The 16,702-nt window shown below is 45.1% G+C and overlaps 2 protein-coding genes across 8 annotated transcripts in view; both read left to right on the top strand.

Moving 5' to 3' along the window:
* Positions 1 to 16,702, top strand: part of HMBOX1 (homeobox containing 1) — a 186,545-nt gene that overhangs the window by 94,359 nt on the left and 75,484 nt on the right. For all 7 annotated transcript variants that reach the window (XM_070734854.1, XM_070734853.1, XM_070734851.1 and 4 more), the window contains one exon: positions 1,100 to 1,184. In XM_070734854.1, coding sequence (XP_070590955.1) covers positions 1,162 to 1,184 — 23 coding nt within the window. In that variant the 5' untranslated portion in view covers positions 1,100 to 1,161. The remainder of the gene's footprint in view (positions 1 to 1,099; positions 1,185 to 16,702) is intronic.
* LOC139161957 (uncharacterized) lies at positions 14,450 to 16,459 on the top strand. The gene is made up of 2 exons (XM_070741806.1): positions 14,450 to 15,770; positions 15,953 to 16,459. The coding sequence occupies exons 1-2, from the start codon at positions 14,487 to 14,489 to the stop codon at positions 15,983 to 15,985; spliced, it is 1,317 nt and encodes a 438-aa protein (XP_070597907.1). The 5' UTR covers positions 14,450 to 14,486; the 3' UTR covers positions 15,986 to 16,459.

Raw genomic sequence — 16,702 nt, 5'->3', positions numbered from 1 at the left:
TATATAGCGGGATCATAATCTCCCTCTTCCTGCTTGTTATACCTCTAGCTATGCAGCCAAGCATCCTACTTGCTTTCCCTACCGCCTGACTGCACTGCACTGTTCACCCATTTTGAGACTGTCAGAAATCACTACCCCTAAATCCTTTTCTTTTGAAGTATTTGCTAACACAGAACTGCCAATACAATACTCAGATTGAGGATTCCTTTTCCCCAAGTGCATTATTTTACATTTGGAAACATTAAACTGCAGTTTCCATTGCTTTGACCATTTACCTAGTAAACCTGAGTTTGCCACTACTTCTTCACTTATTAGAATGTTTGCAATCACTGCATGTATGACATGCAGCAAGCTCAGCTATTGCACCGTGGAATTTACATGGCAACTATGGCAGATAATGTAGGAAGCAGCCTTTACAAATGCAGGTGTTGATTATAATGTCAATATAATGGATGCACATCTTCTGGTTTCCTAAATAAACAGGTTACTGAAAAAAGTGAGAGTAGGAAGCCAGGAAGATCATTAGCACCTACCGGTAGTTAGGGCTGGGGGGGAGGAGCTTTAAAGATTTGTATAAGATGCACCCAAATTTTCAACCTTTTTTAGGGAGGAAAAAGATGCATTTTATACTCAAAAAAAAAATACGGTAATCACTCTTGTAGATTTCTCTGGATCTTTCAGAGATCAATGTGAGTTTCCAAAATAGCACATAGTCAAATAAAGCATTAACAGTTTTGAAGTGAGATATGTCTGGTTTCTCTAAGTGATGCAAAACAAATTTAAAATGATATAGTTTCATGGACCTCAAATCATGTTGTCAGCTTATGTTGATTTGTCATTCTAAAGCTATACATCTTTCTGAGCAACTGGTATTTTAGTTCTGTGTTTTATTCAAAAATTATAGCTTAGCAACCCATCAAGTGCAGATGTATTTACATTGTGAGACACTGTAACATATTTTAAAAAGACCCCCCTAACCATCAGTGTGCTGTCTATTTTAAGACAGATTCTGACTTTATATGAGTCTGGTAGAAAATGAAATAATCATTGCTTGTTTGTGTGCAATAACTTCTAAATTAAATGTCCTTATTTGTTTCAGAATGATAACAAATACTGAAGACCTCCAAGAGGCTTTCTGACCTTCCTCTCCCCATGTAAATTATGCTGAGAACCTTTCCAGTGGTGTAAGTACAACTTCCACTTTTTTCCCCTCTGTCTGTGGTCAAAATCTTGAGAGCCAGTAATTCTTCTGTGCACTGCTAAGGAGAGTCAAAGTATGGGAACAAACTCTGGTCGGTTGTTAGGGACTGAGTTTAAATTTGTTTAAATTTGTTTGAAGTATGCCTTCTATCTCCTTGGCTAGCCAGTTGTCAAATCTCAGTCGAGTGAAAGGAGCCTTAGTAATTTTTCTCCCAGTTTCTAGTACTACCATCCTAGTGTCCATGGCGTCCCAACCCAACATATCAGTTGGAACATCATTGGCATAAGTTAGACATCAGGAAGGCTCTCCAGATTTATATCTGTTGGACGGCTTCATTCCAGAAGACTGAAATGACCTAGGAATATATTGTATTTTACTTCATGAAATTTTCCTCCTAAGCTTACAGAAATGTGGTCGTGTGACAATGATTTTCATTAGCTTTATAAAGAGTATTCCTACAACATGGATGTATCCCAGCTTTTGGATCAGTAATTAAAGGTTATAGGAAATGTTTTCCAGATAGCCTAGACTTCCTAGAGAGTAGTAGCTCACTCATATTTGTTGTTACATTTATACAATTTTTCAACATGAAAATTTTGGAGATACTTGTTTTATGAATGTCCTACATTTGTCATAAATATTTCCATTTTACAGATTGCTTAAAATGATTCAGAAAGGATTTGAACTTCAACTTGGGTATTTCTACCTATACAGCATGCAATATTTGTATTTGTGATTGGCAGACATACGGACATAAAGTATTTTGATTGGATGGCTCAAAGTAATAAACATTTCATTTGTTTATAGTGCAGGGAGATTAAAAAGAAAGGGTTTTATTTGGATCTACAGCACTTTTTAAAAAAAAATTTGGCTAGGCTATAAACTGAGAAAATAGTCATTGATTGGTTGCAGCTCTTAAAATTCAGTTCTTTCTTAACCAAACTAAGTTATACATTGAAGCATTCCCTGGAAATATAGTAGAGTACAGTATAGAATATGAATTTGTTAGTCCCTTTTCCCCTTGCTGGGATCAGAGGAATATTTCTTGCAGAGCAAAAAAGCTGAGGTTACCACTATAAGGATAGAGCATTTGGTTTTTACTGTTCAAACTTTACCCAAGCCAAAAGTTTCATAATGCCTGCCAGTTACAAGAACGAGTGGAAGTTTCCTCTGTGATGGACGAACGCTCTGAAATTCAAATCTAGATGATTCTAAATCTAGTTCCACAGTAGGATTCTAACCTGTTTGCTTGAAAATGCAATACACACCTGTGCAAACAAGAAAAACTGTTTTCTTATGCTGATTATTTCTCCTGGCAGATCATGAAGAAATGGATAAAGCAATCAGAGACGGGAATTATTAATTTTGTCTGATTTGTTTCCCCATTCCTCTTTATTCTTAGAAAGTTACTTCAGGACTGATCATTTGTTCAACTTGCCTAAACTGTTTGCCTTCCCCTACTTATTGCCCTGCTAATGTACTAGACCTGTGATGGTGAACCTTTTTTCCCTTGGGTGCCAAAAGAGCATGCACGTGGGCTATCGTGCATGTGAGAGTGCCCAAACCCATAGTTCAATGTCTTGGGAGGGCGAAAACTGCTTCCCCCATCCCTGCGAAGGGCCTCTGGAAGCTGGAAATGGCCTGTTTTGCAACTTTTGGTGGGCCCAGTGGGCTTGCGTTTCGCCCTCCCCAGGCTCCAAAGGCTTCCCTGGAGCTGGAGGAGGGTAAAAATGCCCTCACCCGACCCCTGGAGGCTCTCTGGGAGCCATAGATGTCCTCCAAGAGCATCTGTGCAAGCCAAAAATAGGCTGGCCTGCACACACATGCACATTGGAGCTGAGCTAGGGCAACGGCTTGGGTGCCAGCAGATATGGCTCCGCGTGCCACCTGTGGCACCTGTGCCATAGGTTCGCCATCACTGTACTAGACAGTGATTTCCCACATCCCCAGTTATTATTTATGATAGGGTACTAGAATGGCAAAGGTAGTGTATTTTTGCAGTGATTATTAGAGTGAGTTTCTCCCCAATCTATTCTCTGCTCTTTTTAAAAGGCGGTGCCAGAGGTTAGATATGGCAATTTCATTATGTAACCCTAATTTCACCTGTGGGTGGCAGTGATGAAACTTGATGGTTGGTTGTTGCTCTGGGTGAATCCAGAAAAATCTTGGGATATATTGTAGATTCTTCTTCAGTGGAGTTTTGTGGCACAGGGGATCCTCATCTAGTCAAACCAAGGAAAAAGGATTCCTGGGGTATAAAATTCTGCAAATTACTATTTATCATGGGACATTCATGCACCATTTACTGCTTTGGGGGCCTTGTGTGTGTTGTTTTAGGTTTAAGATAATTTTATTCTAGGTTTTGTTGTGGTTAGCTCTGGCCCAGCTCCTGCCCCAAGGACTGTGGATGTGGGGGAGACATCCACATGCTGCAGGCCTGTTTGGCCCCCGGTGGAATCTGATGATGAAGGCTCCTCTGACCAAGAAGACATGAGTGAGAGGGAGGAGGAGAGTGTGGCAGACAGCTCAGAAGGAGATCAATTATCTAGCTCCTCCTTGGATTCAGAACAAGAGTTAATGATACAGCCACGCATGCAGAGAGCGATGCATAGGCAGCAAGAACTGAGAGATTATTATCAAAGAAAATGAGGCCACCTGTGGTTGGGTGGGGCTGTGGTAATTAGTGAGGCTTCTATAAAGAGCAGCCTGTGGGTTTGGCCATTGTGGAGGATTATCTGATCATTGTCTTTCGTGACTGCTTTACTGACTTTGACATTTGTGTGCTGATTTTCCCCCGCTTTGAAATTCAACCAGGGCGAAGTGTGTTTCACTGTGTGAAAGAAGAAGGACTGTGAATTGCCTCATAGCTGCAAGCTAAGTATCACAGAACTGATAAGGGACTTGTACAAATTACCAGTTTGTTTGGAGACGGGTGCTCTTTGCTATACCAAAAGAGGGCTTAGGTTAAGTGAATTTTCATTATAAAGAACATTGTTTTGAATTTTCAAACGTGTGTGTGTCTGAAATTTGTACCTGTGAATTTTTGGGAGGCGTCTACCAGAGAGCCCGACAGAACAGGTTTCAAGTAAGTTCTCATGATTCATGGGAAGAAAAAGGCATAAGCAAACCCTAAATATATACTTCATGAAACCATTAATAATGTGCTAACCTATATTGATGCACTTTCCCTATGTCTTTTTCTCTTTAATGGATATGCATGACATTCAAATCAAGACTTTTGGTTGAAGGATCCTCTTCCCAAATAGATCTTAATTATTGTGGGATTAACCAAAGAGGTGAAGCCCTCCATGAGAATCAACTGGCATGTCAAAACTTGGCAGAGATTTCGAAGTTCATTTTGTCATGAAATGAGGCTTTGGGAGATGGTTAGCTATTGCCTTGGCTCTTGAAAAGCACTGGAGATGGTTATATATGTATAAAAGTGATATTTATGAACTATTGGGGAAAATTTTGTTTGTTTTCAGATGATGTAAGCATTTTGTTTTTAGAAACCTCAGCATGAAGATATTTTTTTGCCATTGTCAGCTTTTATAGATACTTATGATCAGTGAGTGGAAGAAATACATTTTAACCAGAGGTTTGATTTTATTTAAACAGATAAGTATTCTGTTCCACTCTTTCCCAGACTGTTGTCATTAGGAATTCTGGATTCTGCATTCCCAACATATTTTTTTTGTAAATTTATTCTTTGTTCAATATACAATACATACGGAAGAGAATACACATTAAGTAATATATATAACGATAGAAAGTAAAAAGAAGAGAAGTAGATGGGAGGGAGAGAATATATATGATATAAGAGATAAGGAGAGAATATATATGATATAGATAGATAGATAGATAGATAGATAGATAATAGATAGATAAGGAGAGAATATATATGATATATGAGATAAGGAAAGACAATTGGACAGGGGACGATAGGCACATCAATGCACTTATATACGCCCCTTACTGGCCTCTTAGGAATCTGGAGAGGTCAATCGTGGAGAGTCCTGAAATCCTGAAAAGGATTAGCTTTTTGGGGTGGGGGTGGGGCAGAAGATTGTAGCAATACTAAGCATTTATGTCATACTTGATGTGGATTTACGTAATTGAAGAATATCTGCACTGGACACATTCAGTGGCTGTACATTGCTTAAATTGAGGTATCCCATTGCATTGTAATTAAGACCATGATTTCGCATGATGTCTGGAGGAATGATCAAGACCCGAAAACAATGAAGTTGCTTCCTGCAGCTTTGTGACTTAATCAATTATAGTTATAGCCAGAGTTTCACTTCCGGAGGAGATATGCCATGTTATAACATTGCTAGTGTAGAAAGTTAGTACCCACCCCTCTCCTAGAAGAATGAAATATTTTGAGAAATATTAAAAAGGGCAGGATATTATATTTCTCTAAAGGAGAAACATATTTTAAAGACAGAAAGTAGCTCCCTGCCCCTGGCAGTTAGTATTTGGTGCCCATTAAGAAAGACTGGGCCAGTCTATCTACAAGACAGAAGACCTCCAGCTCTGGACTGATAGGATTAAGACATGACCTTCCAGGACATAATAAGATTGACCCATCTAGCAGCAGAGCTCACCACACGGCACAATCTCCTAAGGACATTGCATCCCCCAACAAACTACAACCAAGCCGGGAGTTCAGACAAACATGACCCTAAGGCAGTGATGGCAAACCTTTTTTCCCTTGGGTGCCGAAAGAGCGTGGGTGTGTGCTATAGCACATGCACAAGTGCTCACACCCATAATTCAATGCCTGGGGAGGGCGAAAACAGCTTCTCTTGCTCCCCAGAGCCCTCTGGAGGCCGGAAATGGCCGGTTTCACAACTTTCGGTGGGCCCAATAGGCTCATGTTTTGCCCTTCCCAAGCATCCTCCCCCATCCCCGCGAATGCGCTCTGGAAGCCAAAAATGCTCCCTCAGAACCTCTGTGTGAGCCAAAAATTAGCTGGCTGGCACACACATGCATGTTGGAACTAGCTAGGGCAGCAGCTCACGTGCCAGCTGATAGGGCTCCATGTGCCATCTGTGGCACCCATGCCATAGGTTTGCCATCACTGCCCTAAGGAATCTGACCACAGCCAATAGTATATATGTTCTTGCACTGGAACATGAAGTTCAGGCGCAAAGCCCAAGAGAAGGTATATATATATTTACAGCAGCACGAAGCTTAAAACTTCAGCCTGATGATGGTGAATGTGATTTCACCGAAACGTCGCATAGACACTCAAAATATTACACGGGGCAAAACCCGAACTCAGAACAATCTACATATATATGTATATATATATAAACCCTCTCTTTCAATTTCATGTGTTCAGCTGCACCAGGACCATGTGCTTGGTGGTTCTGTTCACCATTAAACCGTCTTTCTAATCAGCCTCCATGTTTCCAGTGTCTTTTTCATGGCTTGGAAATGAACCAGATGGAAGTTTCTTCCAACACCAGTTATGTCCAAAAAGAGCTTTTCAAAAGGCAACTAGATTTTCTTAGGTTTTTTCCCTTCAAAATGTTTCACTTCTGATCCAAGAAGCTTCTTCAGTTCACCCCCCAAATAAAGAAAGTATCTCGGAATCATAGACACAGAGACATGATTTCTTGAACAAACCTTGTCCGAGTTAGGAAGAAACCTCTCTGAGCTGAGCTGCCCCTTTGTGAAGAAGGTCTCCTTCTCCATAGTGGGTGGAGCTAACCTCCAAGAATGGGGATGGCACCATCCCCTCAGCCAATGAGGACTGAGTCTGAGGATTGATATTTTCATCCTCCTGCCTCAGTTCCCCTTTTTTTGACTCAGTCCTCAAGCAAGAAAGGAAGCATGCTTTAGCTCCCATTCTTGAGATTAATACCAACTAACACCAACATCGTAAGGGCTCTTCTGGCCTCCAGGAGGCTGTCCACTGAGTGAATCTATTCGGCCACCTGATCCTCTCCAATCCCTTTTGTCTGACACTGCAGGCTTGACACTTTTGCCTCTGCTGAAGAGCCTTCGGACATTGGGTTTTGCAACAAATGGTGTCAGAGACTAGGGTTGCCAGCCACACTTAGGCCTTCCAATGAACAAACTGCTTTGGTATGCCCCATTCTTGGAGATTACCTATACCCACTATGGCGAATGGGTATTGGTCTTACCTGAAACACTCTTTCTCGTAGGGTGGAGCTAACCTCCAATCTCCTGGCATTCAGGACATTAAATTTTTCATATTTGTTTGGACTTTGGAGAGCTACACACAGAGTCTGATCATTGTTCTTCATCAAAGAGGAAGAATTGAGGCTGGAGGACAAAGATATCAGTTCTCAGATTCAGTCCTCATTGGCTGGAGGGCAGTGTCATTCTTGGAGGTTAGCTCCACCCTACGAGAAGACCAATGCCCATTCTCTTGGATTTGTGTTTATTTTTAATAACAAATTTCTCATTTGTACAAGTACAAAAGATTAACTTGACTAACTTTAATAACAATGCTAAATGTTAATGTATAACATATAGTATACAGACAGATCATGTCAAGGTGTTATTGCTAACTAAACAGAAGAGTGTCTAATTAGCTTTTACCCTAGACAAACAGAAGAGTTTTAATTAACTTAGATAAACAGAAGCTGAGTAAATAATATTTTCATTAAGCTGAGTAAATAAGTAGGTTGCTTAGTCAATATCAACCAGACAGGCATTCCACATTCTTGGCAAATATTGATAATCAACCTATAAAAATCCCATTGCCTTTTGAAAAAAGCACCTTTAGGACAACTGTGGCCTCAGTGATTGACTATATCCATGGATATTGTTAGTAAGGAAAACCAATGTAGGCAAATGTACTAAATCAAGATTTGTTTATTGAGTTAAGAATAAAAGCCTCTTCCACATACTGGCAGAATCCAAACTCAATGCTTATACTCAAATTCTCCATTATTTCTTGGATCTTAACTATCCATTCAGCTCCTTCTCTAAAAAGAAAAAAATGTAAAGGCAATGAGAGAGAGAATTTTTATTTCAGATTAGAATTGTGGATAAAAGCATATTATTTATTTATTTATTTGATTTTTATGTCACCCTTCTCCTTAGACTCAGGGCGGCTTACAACATGTTAGCATTAGCACTTTTTTAACAGAGCCAGCCTATTGCCCCCACAATCCGGGTCCTCATTTTACCCAACTCAGAAGGATGGAAGGCTGAGTCAACCTTGAGCCGGTGATGAGATTTGAACCGCTGACCTACAGATCTACAGTCAGCTTCAGTGGCCTGCAGTACAGCTCTCTACCTGCTGTGCCACCCCAGCTCGGGTATTAAAATATTAAATATATTAAATATATTAAAAGAAAATTAAGTAAACAAAATAGAATAAAATATAATTAGTGGAGTTTCATCAATCAAAATCTGTCTGAATATATAAAATTTGGCTATACTCAAGGAGATTGAATAATATTGATCTGACAACATCCTTACATACAAAGGATCAGAATCTCCTGGATATTTTATCAGGTAAGGAGTTATAAGGTAGGTCCTTATAGAGTGTACAATATAACAGGATAGGAGTGGTAGTTTCAATGGCCCTTTGAAGACAGGGGACATGTTTGTATTGTCCTTCCAAAATTGTTTATTTATTTATTAGATTTGTATGCCGCCCCTCTCCGAAGACCCGGGGCGGCTAACAACAGTATAAAAAGACAATGTAAACAAATCTAATATTAAAAATAATCTAAAAAACCCCAATTTAAAGAACCACTCATACATATAAGCATACTATGTATAAATTCTATAAGCCTAGGGGGAAGGGAAATTTCAGTTCCCCCATGCCTGATGACAGAGGTGGGTTTTAAGGAGCTTGCGAAAGGCAAGGAGGGTGTGGGCAACTCTGATATCTGGGGGGAGCTGCTTCCAGAGGACCGGGGCCGCCACAGAGAAGGCTCTTCTCCTGGGTCCCGCCAAACAACATTGCTTAGTCAACGGGACCCGGAGAAGGCCAACTCTGTGGGACCTAACCGGTCGCTGGGATTCGTGCGGCAGAAGGCGGTCCTGGAGATATTGACTATGAAGTTAGTTTTCCAACATTTCCTTGAACTGCAAGCCTTCTATTTCCTGTTTCATAGATATCCCAGTATTGTCCTGGTTTCTGGGATTTCTCTCTCCCTCCTACAGCCAATCTTTATAATTTGTGCCCTCTCACTGGCAAGCTTGGTTAGGTCCTGGTCAGCTCAGTGAGAAAGATGGAGATGAGCAGTAAGACCATTCTGGTGGCAATGCAACCCTACTGCAGATATAAGAGGATGTGGCCATTACCCATGTGGAAGTATCCATGAAGGATACAAACAACTCTAAGTAATAGTGTGCTAATGATAGATTTTGAAAGCCCTAACAAAGTGGATTTTAAATCGTCATTAGTGGAGGACAGAGTTTGATCTGAAATCTGAAATCCACGTCTGCCTGGCAAAATAACTATTGTGCAACACAAAGCCCCAAATTCCACTTAATAGCTGAAGGACTTCAAGACAAAAGAATGCTTCTTCCATTCTATTATTCTATTATCCTATTGCTATTCCATTCTTGCCTTGCGTTGTACAAGTCGTGTTGGCGAGCATTTGATTATGCTGGGTTTATTTTCAGATGTCTCGGGCTGTCCTTATTAACTGTCATTGCTCTGATCGAAAGTGCACAACAGATTTCTGCATTTGTAGCATCCTGCTTTGCATGCCTAAACAGAACATTTTGGAGAGGCAGATGGGCAAACCCGGTCTGCTTTACAGTTCTAACCTGAATGTCGCTAGGGCTGAGCAGTTGTAAGAAGAGACTGATGTCTAAACATCAAAGTGGGTTGAAGGGAGAAAAGTTAACAAGAGAGGATGTAAACCTTTCCTTTAAAATCCCTCACTCTTATGACTGTTTAACCTTTACCTGTTCTCTGGATTCCTCTGATAGAGACTGTTGCAATGAGCCTCTGGCATAGGAATCTTCTGAAAAGGGTTAATCACCCTGGAATGACTCAAAATTAAGAATAAAGTCAACCACTTTGTTGAAAGGAAAACAGGTTCTCATAGTGGCAAAGATGACATCTCCAGGAAGGCAACACACAGAACAGAAGGACAATGGCGGCCTCTTTATTTATTTGTTTGTTTGTTTATTTATTTATTTATTTATTTATTCATTCATTCATTCATTCATTCATTCATTAGATTTGTATGCCGCCCCTCTCCGTAGACTCGGGGCGACTCACGGCAATAATAAACAATATGTAACAAATCTAATAATTTAAAAGAAACACTAAAAGCCCCATTATTAAAAGCAAACATACACACAAGCATACCATACATAACTGTATAGGCCCGGGGGAGATGTTTCAATTCCCCCATGCCTGACGGCAAAGGTGGGTTTTAAGGAGTTTATGAAAGGCGAGGAGGGTGGGGGCAGTTCTAATCTCAGGGGGGAGCTGGTTCCAGAGGGCCGGGGCAGCCACAGAGAAGGCTCTTCCCCTGGGTCCCCCCAGGCGGCATTGTTTAGTTGACGGGACCCGGAGAAGGCCAACTCTGTGGGACCTAATCGGTCGCTGGGATTCGTGCGGCAGAAGGCGGTCCCGGAGATATTCTCCACTGCATCTGGAAGGAGAGTCCAACATGGGTATTTAACCAATCCGATTGGTAGAGACTGAGTAAAAATTTACATAATAATAGTTACCGCCCCCTTGCAGTCCCCCCATGAGCTCAGTTTTAAAAACTCAGTCCCAGAGTAGAGACATACTGAGTTTTGCTGAATAAATTTTAAGGTGTTAGTACCAGTTTAATCTTTTTTCTTTTGTCTCCTTACAGATCTGATCAACGTTGGAGGCAGGGGTCTCTGTCCTCCGTGGACAACACCCCCAACGATCTCCTTAGGGGCTGCTTCCCCCCGAGGGAACTGCCCCCAAGAGGAGCACCTCAGCCCGGAGTCCCTGGCCTCAGCGGTCAAACAAGGGCTGCGAGCCGAAGGTGGGGGGGTCCGCCCCCCCCACTGGGAGGCTCGAGGAGAACGGCGACCCCTGGAGGGGCTCGCAGGCAGCGCCGGAGCCCGAATCAGCTGTAAAGCGGCAAGGAATGCCGCGGAGACTACCGCCGCCGCCGCAGCCGCCAGCGCTGGGATCGCCGCGGCTGGACTGGGCGAGCCCTGGAGGGCCGAGAACGGGCTGGAAGAGCCCGAAGAAGCGGCGAAAAGGGGAGGCGAGCGCAAAAGACCCGCGAAAATGCTGGGCAGCGCCATTTTGACTACACCCCCCCCACGGAGCGCAAGGCGCCATCCGGAAGGGCTTCCGGCAGCTGAGAGGCGCGAATTGGGCTACGGCTCTAATGCGCAGCCGCAAGGGCGAGGCCAGCATCAGCAGCCATTTTTTCTATCGTGACGAAGCTGTTGAGAGGCAATTTTCTCGTAATTCTCCTATTACAACACCGGAGCTGTGAGTACAATGGAGGATAAGCCCAATACCGAGAAAGCCAGCTCCCCAGTGGTGAGCAAGGAGAAGGCTAAGGGGAAGGATAAGGAGAGGTCAAAGCCCTCCCAGTCCCCTGCTTCGGTGGCCTCATTAAAAGAGGCAGAAAAGCGCATAAAGGCGCTAGAGAAGAAATTGCAGGCAGCCTTGCACCCCTCCCCTTCTCCAGTACCTCTGACTCAGAGGCAGCCAACCACGCCTGAACCTGGGACCCCTCAGTCAGCCTTTGGACACCTGGGACCCCTACAGGAGGGTGACTGGTCCCCAGAGGGACAGTTCATGTCATTGCCACAGGCCCCGTCTCCAGCCTTGTCCTGGACTAGACCTGAACCTTCCGGGATCCCAAGAAGGGGCACCCAGGCACCTTCTGCCACATTTACACCTACAGCGGCGGGGCTGCGTCCCCAGACTGGTTCGTGGCAGCACATGGCTCCAGAATTACAGGAGATGTTTGCAAATGTCTATGCTCAAGGAGTGACTGCCGGGACAGGCCAACAAGTGAACCGTTCTCAGACTCAAGCAAGAAGCCTTTGGCCAATACCGCCCCCCTCGGGTTTGGGGTCTCTGTCAGAGGATCCGGACTTTGGCGAGGACAGTGATAAAGACTATGATTTCTCAGAGGATGAGAACACTCCAGAACAGCAGCCAGTGGCTGGACTGTTTAAGCCCACGCTGTTTCGGACTCTGCTTTTTAAGGCAAAGCAGGTAATGGACCTGCAGGGAGCAGCTAAGACACCAGAAGCAGAGACCGGCAAGACATCTGCTTCCCTTTTAAGAGAACCCCAACCCGAGTCGGACCACATCCCGGCATCGCATATCTTTGTTGAGGGAGTCAAAAAACCCTGGCAACACCCCGCAGCGGCTCAGGGCCCTTCGAATTTGGAGCGCAAGTTCTACACATTCGACGATGAGGTGGAAAAACTTTTGGAGTTTCCCCCCATTGACCAGCCAGTAGTCACACTGGTTTCCAGTGCCCTTGTACCGTCAGAGACGGGGGAGAGCTTGAAACCAGAGGACAGAAAGGCGGAAACCCTATTACGCAAGACCCACCAAATGGCGAGCTGGGGTTTCAGAGCGGCTGCTGCGGCCTCCTTCTTCAACAGGGCCTCCATCATGTGGCTCCAGGAGCTGCAGTCGCGCCTTGGCCCGGAGGAAGCCAGACTTCGCCAGGATATCAGCAAACTACAGGCCGCAGCTGAGTTTTCCGCCGACGCCACCCTACACGCAGCTAAGTTTGCAAGTAGGGGCATGGCCACTACGCTGTCGTCACGCCGACTCTTGTGGCTGAGAAATTGGCCAGCGGACTTGAAATCAAAATGGCGCCTGGCTTCAGCTCCACTGCAGGGATCGATGCTCTTCGGTGACATTTTGGATAAAGTCCTCATAGAGGACAAGGATAAGAGGAAGGTCCTCCTTAAGTCCAATAGACGCCAAGACCGTCGTTTTACTCCCTACACCAGACGGCAGAACCCACGTTGGGATGCTTCTACCGGACAAGGACAGGCGCAGAGAGGTTTTCACCAGAATCAGTACTCCCAGCAATCATTCAGGAATGATCGAGGATCTTATCAGGATCGCCCCAGAGGCTTCCAGCAGTCCAGGCGGCCCTTTCGTGGAGGCAACCAGAGGGGATATCGTCGCTCCAAATGACTCCTCCGGGCCCCTACCTCTAGGAGGGAAGCTGCAACACTTCAGCCCCTCCTGGCTGCTCACTTCCTCGGACAAGTGGGTTCTAGCCACCGTATCGGAAGGACTTCGTCTGGAATTCATGGGGCCTCCTCCTCATCGCTTTGTAAGTTGCCCGAGGCTCCGGGACCTTCACAAGAGGCAACAGATCCGCAAGGAGATTGCCCATTTACTGGAAATACAAGCCATCGAACAGGTACCTCAGCAGGAGGTTGGCAGGGGATTTTACTCCAGGATCTTCCTGGTACCCAAGACTTCAGGAGGATACCGAATGATACTGAATTTGAAACAACTCAATATCTACATCAAGTACAGGAGATTCCATATGCACTCCTTACAGACTATTCTTCCCTCGGTACGTTCCAGGGACCTGTTGACTTCAATAGATTTAAAGGAGGCCTACCTCCACGTACCTGTGCACCCGGCACACCGGGAATTCCTCAGGTTCTGTTCAGAAGGCGTACATTACCAGTACAGGGCGATGCCCTTCGGCCTCTCCTCGGCCCCACGGACTTTTACCAAGTTGCTGGACGCCCTGACGGCCAGTCTTCGGTCTCATTCTATCAGACTGATGGCCTACCTGGACGACATAATCATTTTGTCCAGGTCTCCCAGGCAGGCCAGAGAGGACTTAGCCAGGACAATATGGACACTAGAAGCGCATGGCTTCACTATAAACGTGGAGAAAAGTCAGCTGTCTCCAACAACCAGACTGCAACATCTGGGTTCCATCATCGATACCATATCAGGCAAGGTAACCCTTTCTCCCGAGAGGCAGGAGAACATTCACCGTCTGGTTTCCGGCTTGATCCGCCTCAGACGGGCTCCGCTGGCGCTATTGTCAAAGGTGCTAGGAACGTTGGTGTCAGCCATAGGTATAGTTCCCTGGGCCAGACACCACATAAGAGGCCTTCAGTGGTTTCTCTTGCCAGCCCAGAGGGCCAGGGTCAGCCACTCACAAAGGATTATCTTCCTACCAAGGAGAGTCAAAGAGTCGTTGAAGTGGTGGCTCACCGCAGCAATTCAGGAGGGTTCCCCCTTTCGTACTCAAGACCGTCTCATTCTGACCACAGACGCCAGTTTGTACGGGTGGGGTGCCCACCTGGGACGTCATATGGCCCAAGGACAATGGACAGTAGAGGAATTGGCTTCGGTCAATATCAACTTCTTAGAACTAAGAGCAGTGTTTCTAGCCCTGTTGGCCTTTGCCCCCCTAGTAGAGGGCAAACACATACTTATCTTAACAGACAATGTAGCAACCAGGGCCCACCTGAATCATCAGGGGGGCACGAGGTCTCAACGTCTCATGGAGGAAACTATGCGGCTCTTCACCTGGGCCGAGACCCATTTAGCGTCACTAACCGCGGAACATATCGCAGGGATCAGCAATTCCACAGCGGATTGGCTCAGCAGGGCTACCCTGGATCCGTCAGAGTGGCGACTCGATCCAGGCCTGTTCTACCAGTTGACCCAGAGGTTTGGGGTCCCCCTAGTGGACCTATTTGCCAGCGGCCAGAACACTCAGCTTCCGAGGTTTTTCACACGGTTTCCGGATCCAGGAGCAGAGGGGACCAACGCCCTACTGTCACCTTGGCCTCCAGGTCTCCTGTACGCCTTTCCCCCCGTGAATCTCATCCCGAAGGTGGTGGAGAAGATTCTTCACGAGGAGGCGGAAGTGATCTTACTAGCACCGTATTGGCCACGTCGCCCGTGGTTCGCGGACTTGGTGGAACTTTCAGTGTCACCCCCGTGGAGGATTCCAGATCGGATCATCTCGTTGAGCCAGGGGAATCTGAAACACCCAGATCCTCAATGGCTACACTTGACAGGTTGGCACTTGAAAGGCATAAATTGAAGCAGTTGGACTTACCAGAGAAGGTTATAGATACCATGCAGGCTGCCAGGCGCCCATCGACTTCACGAATTTATCAGGCGACCTGGGCTGCGTTTTGTAAATTTTGCGACAAGGATTTACGGGATCCTAAAGAAGCTTCTGTAATTACTGTTTTAGAGTTTCTGCAAGCAGGGGTGGAACGTGGCTTAGCCCCTAATACTTTGAGGCGACAGGTGGCAGCCCTAGCCACCATGATTCAGACTCCAGAGTCTCGTCCCTTGGCTCAGCATCCTTGGATCAGAGATTTTATTAAAGGAGCCACGAATAAACATTCTCCACCTGTCAGGAGATTTCCATCCTGGGACCTCACGTGGGTACTTAAGGCCTTAACTAAGCCTCCCTTTGAACCATTGAGGTCTATACCAATTAGGCTACTTTCCATCAAGACAGCCTTTCTTGTAGCTGTTACATCTGCACGCAGGGTGTCGGAGTTATCGGCGTTATCCGTGAGACCTGACCTCTGTGTCTTTTATCCGGATAGGGTGGTTCTTCGTTTGGACCCCACCTTTGTACCAAAGGTAAATACAGTGTTCCATAGGAAGCAGGAACTTATTCTTCCAGATTTCTGCTCTCATGGGAGTCATCCATCAGAGCTACTGTGGCATAAGGTGGATGTCCGGAGAGCTCTCAAGATTTACATTAGAAGGACAGAGGAGTTTCGTAAGTCTGAGAATCTTTTTATTTCATTTTCTGAATATAGGAAGGGACTTGGATTATCGGCAAAATCCATTAGTCGGTGGATTAAGGACTGTATCTCGGAAGCCTACAAGGCTGGAGGGCACACAGTTCCAGAAGGATTGACAGCTCACTCAACCAGGAGTGCGGCGACTTCGGCGGCTTGGTCTACTCAAGCATCGATAGAAGACATTTGTCGAGCTGCAACCTGGGCAGCCCCTACAACATTTATTAGACATTATAAGTTGGACTCCTTTGCTTCAGCGGAAGCGGCCTTTGGCAGGAGGGTTCTTCAAAGAGTTTGTGTTTCTCCTAAGTCCCTAGTTAGACCTTCTCCCTCCCATGGGCTTTAAAGATCTTTGGTATATCCCATGTTGGACTCTCCTTCCAGATGCAGTGGAGAAGACCCGTTGTACCTACCTGAACGGTCTTCTCGATGCACTGGAAGGAGAGTCCAAACCCACCCGGTAGTTGAAGTTCAGGGACACCGGAGGTTGGGTTGGTTCATGAGTTATTGCATTGGTCAATAAAAGTTGGTTATCCTCTTAAGTGCCTTTCGTTTTTAAAACTGAGCTCATGGGGGGACTGCAAGGGGGCGGTAACTATTATTATGTAAATTTTTACTCAGTCTCTACCAATCGGATTGGTTAAATACCCATGTTGGACTCTCCTTCCAGTGCATCGAGAAGACCGTTCAGGTAGGTACAACGGGTCTTCTGGCCCGATGCCATGAAGGGCTTTATAGGTCATAACCAACACTTTTGCTGTTGTTCTG

Source organism: Erythrolamprus reginae, chromosome 1, assembly GCF_031021105.1.
Source record: "Erythrolamprus reginae isolate rEryReg1 chromosome 1, rEryReg1.hap1, whole genome shotgun sequence".
In the NCBI taxonomy this organism is placed as follows: Eukaryota; Metazoa; Chordata; class Lepidosauria; order Squamata; family Dipsadidae; genus Erythrolamprus; species Erythrolamprus reginae.
Note: the sequence above shows the minus strand (reverse complement) of the source record. Positions and strands in the feature narration are given on the sequence as shown.

Excerpts from the sequence above, each read along its gene's own strand:
- LOC139161957 (XM_070741806.1), top strand. The coding sequence starts at position 14,487 with ATGGACAGTAGAGGAATTGGCTTCGGTCAATATCAACTTCTTAGAACT. Across the intron at positions 15,771-15,952 it reads ACCCCACCTTTGTACCAAAG|GAAGGGACTTGGATTATCGG; the intron begins GTAAATACAGTG and ends TTCTGAATATAG.